Source organism: Chiloscyllium plagiosum, unplaced genomic scaffold, assembly GCF_037043375.1.
Source record: "Chiloscyllium plagiosum isolate Xiang-an unplaced genomic scaffold, Cpla_swu_hap1 HiC_scaffold_8, whole genome shotgun sequence".
In the NCBI taxonomy this organism is placed as follows: Eukaryota; Metazoa; Chordata; class Chondrichthyes; order Orectolobiformes; family Hemiscylliidae; genus Chiloscyllium; species Chiloscyllium plagiosum.
Window position 1 is genome coordinate 15,700,080 of NW_028270146.1, and position 8,862 is coordinate 15,708,941.

The 8,862-nt window shown below is 41.4% G+C and overlaps 1 protein-coding gene across 4 annotated transcripts in view; it reads left to right on the top strand.

The window, feature by feature from the left end:
• The window catches only part of cep128 (centrosomal protein 128), a 416,638-nt gene extending 408,167 nt beyond the window's left edge, over nt 1-8,471 (top strand). For 3 of the 4 annotated variants that reach the window (XM_043696980.2, XM_043696981.2, XM_087989604.1), the window contains exons 22-23: nt 1,910-2,018; nt 3,504-8,471. In XM_043696980.2, coding sequence (XP_043552915.2) covers nt 1,910-2,018; nt 3,504-3,625 — 231 coding nt within the window. In that variant the 3' untranslated portion in view covers nt 3,626-8,471. The remainder of the gene's footprint in view (nt 1-1,909; nt 2,019-3,503) is intronic. The other variant, XM_087989605.1, reaches the window with a different exon arrangement.
• Nucleotides 8,472-8,862: the final 391 nt, after the last annotated feature.

Sequence of the window (8,862 nt, forward strand, 5' to 3'; positions counted from 1 at the left end):
ATGGGAAGGTGGTCTGTGGATCTACCTGCAGAGGCAGGAAATAGGTGGCTCCCCATTTACTACCATCCCACCTAATTAAATTCCCCTATAGCTCCAATCCTGCCGAGAGAGAGTATAAAATACAAACCTCCTCCAACTCCTTTGAATGCAATTACAACCACAGTGGTCACCAACTCAGAACAGAGCAAGGCTGGATGTAGGACCTACTGAGATCGACAGCTCAGTGCTACAGCACAGGAATTTGGAACAGGACTGGGCCATTGGTCCTCCAGGATCTGCTATGCTATTGGATAAGACCATGGCTGATCTGGTTATGGACTTGACTCTACTTTCAACCCTCCTTGTCAGTCAAGAATCTATCTAACTCAGCCTTGAATATATTCAATGACCCGGCCTCAACTGCTCTCTACGGAAGAGAATTCTGCTGACTAACAACCTCTTGACAGCAAAAAAACACTTCGCATCTCCACCTCTAAAAGAATTGAGGAAGTTACCAAAAGAAACCCATTAGTTAGTTGAAAATTCTTACTATTGTAGGCCTGCAGTACCTTTTGTCGACCATTTGTTCTATTCACTGTACCCCTCCTGTGTTCTTGGATCCCTGGTGACATGTTCTATGTGAAGCTTCTTTGATAGCCAATCTCTTCCTATGTGGCTGTATAACTCCAATATTTTTTGAGGGCCCTCAAGAAAGGGGCAGCTTTATATATTTCTTCCAGTGTAATTTTGATTTCTGGGGAGAGGTGTGAGGAGAGATCTTTAGAGAAAAATTGTCAAGGGATTTGGAGATAAAGTAGGTAAAGTAGCCATGGTAGAAAAATAGAGCAGGCTCAAAGAGCTGGATGGCCTACTCCCATTCCTGCTGTTCCTCTGAGTGGGTGTGAGATAATGAAAGTTACTTCATTCTGTGCTCTCTCTGGCCTGTAATTCTTCTGCAAGAATTCAACTCTCCTGCTGCTTGTAACCTATCCAAGGAGGATAAAACTGAATGTGTGTGGATTGAGACACTGAATAGATGTAGACACATGTACACAATAGATTCATCAGTGGGTAGATGAAAAGTGGATTTTTTTTATAGAATGAAGAAAAATGGTTTCCTTCTCCAGCATTGTGGAAAAACAGTGGCAAACTGGTTTCATTCTCTTTGCATATATCTTATGTGAGAGAGACTTGATTTAGGTCACAATACAGGTCAATTCGTTAGAGTATGTTAGTTACCATGGGAACCTGTAACGTATAAAATAGCAACCATTATCTGAGCATTTTTATACTAAATGTCACTGTTGCAAGCACAAATCTCCTAAATTTTAGTTACTGTGCCATCGTACTGTATGTGTTATTACACAATGCTAAATACTTGTATCATATAAAGTTATCTTCCACACTGGAATATCTTTGGTGAAAGCGTTTATGTTATCAGCTGCTTTTAAATTGTACTTTAATAGCCATGCGTTGTGGCTATGGTGGGATAGTAGTTATCATGTGTGACTAATAATCCAGTTCAAATCCCATTACTGCAAATGAGAATTCTATTCTTTTTAAAGTTCTGGAAATAGGAAAACAAAATCTTGTATTGGTAAAAGTACAGTTGTCAGAACGCAAAAACAAAACTGGCTTACTGACCTCCTTTAGGGAAAGAGACCTTGTCTTGTTTGGTCTTTGTGACTCCAGGCCCACCCCAATATCGTCGCACCTTGGGCTTCCTCTGAGGTGACCTAGCAAGCCACTAAATTACTGCTGCAAAGCATGCCAACATCAGAGGTTCAAGATGAAGAACTGCCACCAGCTCCTCGGGGAAACTGGAAACAGGTTATAAATATTAACCTCAAAAGGTCCTGATGAAAGAGAAGTTGACTACTTTGTGTTTCTTAAACTGATTTTGTTTTTAATAACCCTCCCTGATAATCAGGAAGAAGAGTCTGACACTATCTTAAGGAGGGAGAGGTTGGAAAGTCTTCCTGTTGCACTATACAATCAAAACGATTCCCCTCCTAGCTGTTCCACTCCAAAAACAGGCTGTGAGTATACGCAGGGTTCTCTCAACCCACACCCTAATGTGTCAAGTGCAGCATTATGATAAAAGTGGGATCTTGGTAATGGTCAGTGTTTCTGTAATGATTAATATCTCTAATTACAAAGTTGCTGACAAGAATCTCATGAGTGTTTAAGACTGGTTTTCTTCAGTGATAGCCATTGTGCCAATCCTAACACAACATTTGCAAAAGCATTTCTGCTCTGTCGGGAGCAGATTACTTTTACAGAAATCTCAGTGAGGTACCAATGGGCATGTTTCCATTGTTTCTGCACACAACTGTTTGAAGAAGAGTCACAAGTCCCAAGTATACTACGTGTATACACACACACACACGCACACACATTTAAGTCTATAGGGTGAATTTGCATTTGCAGAATTGTATTTGCAGGTACATTCTATTTTGCTCAAAAAGCACACAATCGACAGGCAGTCAATGCAGGCCGTCAATCCACGTGACATTTTATAAATTCCTACTTTGGAAATAGAACCAGTCTGACTCAAGATTAGAATACAGACAGACTAACCTCACACGTTTTAACTCATTGTCTGAGCTGAGATGTCACCTTCTTTTATAAAACCCTAAGTTACCTCAGGATTGTGTCTTGAAAGAAGTTCTGGAATTTATATATTAATAAATCGAAGCCTGCAACCCTTTCTAAAAGATGAAAGACTTAACAACAATCTAGGTTTGTTCAATATATCGTATCAGTTGCATGACACAATGATCTTGTGCTATAAATTCGGTGTCTTACGATCCCGTCTCATTGCCTACCTGATGAAGGAGCAGCACTCTGAAAGCTCGTGCTTCCAATTAAACCTGTTGGACTATAACCTGGTGTTGTGTGATCTTTAATTTCGTCCACCCCAGTCCAACACTGGCAGTTCCTCATCATGGTGGCACGGTGGCACAGTGGTTAGCACTGCTGCCTCACAGCGCCAGGGAACCGGGTTCAATCCCTGCATCGGGCAACTGTCTATGTGGAGTTTGCACATTCTCCCTGTGTCTGCGTGGGTTTCCTCCGGGTGCTCTGGTTTCCTCCCACAGTCCAAAGATGTGCAGGTTAGGTGAAATGGTCATGCTAAATTGCCCATAGTGTTAGATGAAGGGGTAAATATAGGGGAATGGCTCTGGGTGGGTTGCTTTTCGGAGGGTCGGTGTGGACTTGTTGGGCCGAAGGGCCTGTTTCCGCACCAAGTAATCTAAACGAGAGAAAGTGTGTGTTTTTTATCCAAATAACCACTCTTTGGTCATATTGCTATACAGTTATGCACATCTTGAAGGGTACATGGGTGTTTCCTGACTCTTTGCTACACTGAGTAGGCACATTCAGGATGACCAAGACACCCTTCCCCTCCAAAATACAGCTCAAAAAAAAACATTATTGAGTGGAGGGTGAAGGATGTCAGTGTCATTAACTTCTTTCTGCAGGAATATCACTTAGCTTGTTGTAATTCTCTTTCCTTGCAGCACCAGATGACAGCAGCAGACGCAGAAATCTGCCTTTCAGAAAGGCAGATGCAAGCCAAGGACAAGAGCTCAGCAGGGCAGCTAATGGAAGAAAGTCTCCTGCAGAAAAAGACAAGTATTAGACCGTAAAGTCCGAGTCTGTGTGTTTTTCCAGCAGCTTTAATGGATGTCAGCTTACCTTGTATCAAGCAGGGTGGCTGAGAGCATTTACTGAAATGTGTTCCCATCCATTATATACGAGACAGCAGCAGGCAGTCCGAGTGCCTTTAAAAACAGTCTTTTCAATTTATTTTCTTTGTATTTACCAACACCAGAAGTGTGTGCTGAAATTAATATTGGAAAGAGTACAACTTATTAGGGATTATTACTGATGGGCAATAATTGCTGTCTTAGCCAGCAACACCCACATCCCATGAACGAATATATTTTATTTTGAAAATGTAAAACCCTACATTTGCATTGGTTCCATCCGATGCAGTTCATGGAGGAGGGTGTTAGCTCGGTAATGGCCAGAGGTTCTTGGTTTCAGATATTCAAGGAAGCTTTAAAAATGATCCCTCAGAGCAATTTAAAAGCAGAGGTAATGTGTGAGAAGGGTCTGTTCTTCAACATTAGATCTGTCTCATTGAAGATAACATAAGGAGCTGCAGTGAAGTTCTAGGCTGGAAGAACAGAATGACGCCCTTGTCTCTCTCTGTATCTGCACTTTTTTGTGAGGGGGGCCATTATTTTGACAACTTCCCTTAATGAAGCTGCAATTTGGGGCATCTGTCAATCCTGTGACGAAGAGGTGCCCTCCACTCATCTGCTGTTATCCTATTCTCTTTCAGGCATTCAGCTTTACTGAAACGCAGACAATTCTAAAACCCTTAAGTAAATGAAAGTTTTGCTCAGTTATGTCCCAGGCATAAACAAATTGGAGATGGGGCAGAACCACAACTGACTGGAAGAGTATCAGCCATTTCCAAATGCCCCACTCTTGTTCATTTGTCAGAAACCCACAGAGGAAGTTTTTTTGTTAGAGTTCTAATTTTAAAAAGACAGAAAATGCTGGAAAATCTCAGCAAGTCTGGCAGTACCCGTGGAGAGAAATTAGAATTAACGTTCCTTGTTCTGAGCAAGGGTCATGGGACCCAAAACATTAACACTGATTTCTCTCCACAGATGCTGCCAGACCTGCTGAGATTTTCCAGCAATTTCTGTTTTTGTTTCAGCTGTCTAGCATCTGCATTTCTTTTGGGGTTTTTTCTCTCTAAAAATATTGGCTTTGCAATTCATTGAGGTAACACCTCACAAGTTTATTTCTGTCCTTTCTTTCGAACCCTCCAAACCTGAAAGGGTTTGGTTGCTATTTTTGAAACAAAAATGAATGTTGTGGTGGGAGCAGATGGGCATACTATAAACCTGATTTTCATAGTCTCATGGAGACAGCCTTGGAAGTGCGTGGGGCCTCGAAATGGGGAGAAAGCTGCATTGGGACAGCTCCCTCAGGGAGCTGACTCGGGTCCTATACTACTGCACATGTGACAATAGCCATGCTGTGCTGTAGCTCAATAATGCTCACCCCTCCTCCTCCCTTCTTTTCAGAGATTATCCATAACGTTCAAAAGTAAGAAAAGTTGCAGTGAAACTTTATTTAAAAACTGCTTCAGCAACCAACTAACGCATCCAATTCTAGCTACCATGCTTTAGGAAGGATTTGACAGTGTGGGAGAGGGTGGAGAAGAGATTTACAAGAATTGTTACAAAGATGAGGGACTTCATTTGGAGGAGGTGGGGCTGTTCTCCTGGAAGGTTGAGGGGTTCTTTGATAGATGTGTTCCAAATCATATGAGATCTGGACAGAAAGTAGGTGGAGAGAAACTGTTTGTGTTAGTAGAAGTTGGCTAAAGAATGAAAGGTTATATGAAGAAAAGACATTTTTACACAGTGGGAGGTTAGATCTGGAGTGCATGCTGAGACTACAAGCTCAGTGGAGGCAGCTTCCCTGCTATGGGCTGCTGTTGGAGCAGGTAAGCAGGCAAGGCCACACTCTCAGACCAAACTGATACTTGTGGAAGAGTTTGCCTTACGCTCTGATATACAGGATTACCTCTGGGCCTCTTGATTTGTGTCTCTGCATCTCTGAGGGCACATTCAGGAAGATTGGACTATTGGGTGTTGCAGTGGAAAGTTGGGTTCAGACTCCATGTGGACCTGATGTCGGGTTGAAAAGCCTGCAGTCAAACTCAGACCCTTATTTAGCTTTGCGTTGTCTAGTAAGATTAGGCAGGTGAGGGTCTGTGAAAGTTGCCTATATTAGGTGCATGAAATTCAGTATGGTCTTTAGCAGAGGTAAGATCTTGTTCCTTCTCCTTCTCCTGTAATCTTCCTATTTGGTTCAACAAAGTGCTGTAAGTGCTAGCTTTGACCTTGCCAACTTATACCATCCAGACACAGCCCTCATGGATGAGGTCCAGCCATTCTGCACATTGTTCTGAATTGTAGAAAGGTCAGGCATTTATGTCTTCAGGCCTTATTAATCTGTTAGTTGATCCTCTCATCGGTCATCAGGTGGGACCTTATTTCCGACGGTCCATGGAGAAACATTGCTCTGCTTCAGACTGATGGCCAAAAATCATGGCGGCTATCGTCAATTTCAGAAGATGATGATCTTGCAGTTCATAGAATGCCAAAGTCATTATGTATACAAGATCCCATACATCTCAGAAGTTGTATTTCTTGTATCCATTTAGGTTGATTTAACTGCTTCGAAGACTATTTGTCACACTGCACTGAGTGCAAAGAGTCGGTTGAGTCTCATGCGGTTCTTCAGAAACCTTGCACTTAAATGCCCCACTGGGGAAACATACTAAAAACTACAGAAATTGTGAGGCGGGGAGAAAGTGTTCAACTGCTGCGTGCACCAAATGTCTGAAGAAATTTGAAGAGAATCAAGTTAAAAGTCGCACAACATCAGGTTATAGTCCAACAGGATGACGGAGCAGTACTCCGAAAGCTAGTGCTTCCAATTAAACCTTTTGGACTATAACCTGGTGTTGTGTGATTTTTAACTTTGTACACCCCAGTCCAACCACCGGCATCTCCAAATCATGAGGAGAACAAGTTTGAATGAAGCAGCATTTTTCACAACCCTGATATTAAGAATCAGGATGTTTGGAGCTGGTCTACAGAAATTGAGGTCAATCTTTGGAATTCCATTGATCGTTGAAGTGCCTTGTACAATACTGAATTCGAATGATTGATTGACTTCCTTTGCGCAATCAGCGTCTTCCTTACACAATATCCTCAGGTGGGCAAACTACAGATTTTTGCTGAGCCAATGGCTCAGGTGGAGCATCACTTATTTGGTTCCAAATCAGCTGGGATGTCTTATTCGCCTGTCATTTAATATTGGAGAGCTTTAGCAAAATAAGATATACTGTTTTATTTAATGTAAAGGTATGTTGATTCCTAATTACTGTCCATCTCATCCCAGCAAAGACTTTTCAAGATATTAAATACATCATATTAATACTGTCAAGCAGTGGACAAAATCAGCATCTATCATTTTCCAAAATTTCCAGTCCTAATACATAAAATGATTATCCATTCTCACAGTATTCACAGTCATTTGGAGGATTAATTAATTTGCCAAAACCCCAATTCCCACTTCCATTAATTAGGCTTCGTAATGGTCCTGTAAGTTACTTGAATATCATGCTTACATTGTCATTCAAGCCAAAAATGGCCAAGAGGTAATTTCTTTCCAACGCTTCATTTCACCAGCCTCAATGAGTAATTTTCTCACCAGTCAGAAAGCCTCATAATGCTTTACTCAAAACACTTCCTGAAGTTGTTGTTTAAAGTCAGTACTTTATACAGTTAAAAGTCACACAACACCAAATTAGAGTCCAACAGGTTTATTTGAAATCACAAGCTTTCAGAGTGCTGCTCCTTCGTCAGGTGAAATGCGCTTCACCGAATGAATGAGCAGCGCTCAGAAAGCTTGCGATTTCAAATAGATCTGTTGAACTATAACCTGGTGTTGTGTGACTTCTGACTTTGTCCACCGCAGTCCAACACCTCCACGTCCTGACTTTATACAGTCTTGCTGGCTGTAGTGGTGCACACTTAAGAGCAAATTAATCGGAGTCATATTTGGCCTCGTCCTGTGCTGTAAATTGATTAGTCCTTGTGTACTGGCCAGCATTTTACACACTGTCTAATTCTGTGTGCAATCCTAATGCAAGATTGTTGGCAAGTGTTGCTGCTGAGCGCTGGCTCTGTGGCCACCCATGTTCTGACGAGACATTTGTTGCCATTCTCTCTGGCAGTACCACATTACAGCACCAGATGTGCAGAGCCAAGATGTAAATACTCAGTGTGGCAGTGTTTCATGTATGTTCACCCATTCTAGTGAGTTGTCAAACTGAGGTCTGAGCTGCCTATTCTGGTGGACCAGATAGACATTAGTGAACCCTCTGACATGTTTTGAGGAGGAGCTATTTCCAAGCCTCGGTCAGAATTCATGCCTCAACTAATGTCTCTTGAAAATATATCGGCATAGTGTCATGGAGGTGACATCTTCCCAATTGTATTTTGCATAATCCTGTGTGTTTTGTGCTTTGAGATATCTTCATGTGATTAGATACCATATAAATTTAAAAACCTATTTATTTACTGACACCATATCTTGCATTTTACATGACAAAGTATTTAATCTTTGTAGAATTTGAAGAGTCAAGGTGCACAGAAATATAACTTTTATTTTCCACCTGAAATTAATCGGACATCCTGCTCCCAGTATTTAATTCGTTATGGATTTACTTGGATTGAGCTGTAATTTGCCACTCAGGTTATTTAAAGCATATTTGACTTGCTGTTTGAATAAAATCACTGTGCAGATTGATTTAGTGATTGTTGGAATACTGATTTTTAAAGAAATGAATAAGATGAAAAGAATTTTAATAAATGCTGTATTTACAACTTTAATGACTGAAGAAACCTGTTCATTTCCCAAAGGATCTTCATCTGCGCAGTAAAGGGTAGGGAATGATCAGCTCATTTCACAGATGGATGGACCATGTTAACAACTGGTTACTTTTGTTACCCAGCACCTGCATCCAGCAATCCCAAGTCAGGCATAATACTTGTCATATGCAGCAAAGATTTGTCTGAAAGCATTTCTTCTGATTCCATCAGTTTGAACATGCACATAACCTTTCCTGTAGCCTCTGGGCATTGGTTTCACTTCTCAGGTTTGGAGTCTAGAAGAGCTTATTGAATCTGACATTGACCCTTGACATTTGAAGCTGAAAGGATGTTTCCCCTTCTGGGACAGGCGAACACAGGAAGGGGCAGTCAAGTGGATCTGTCA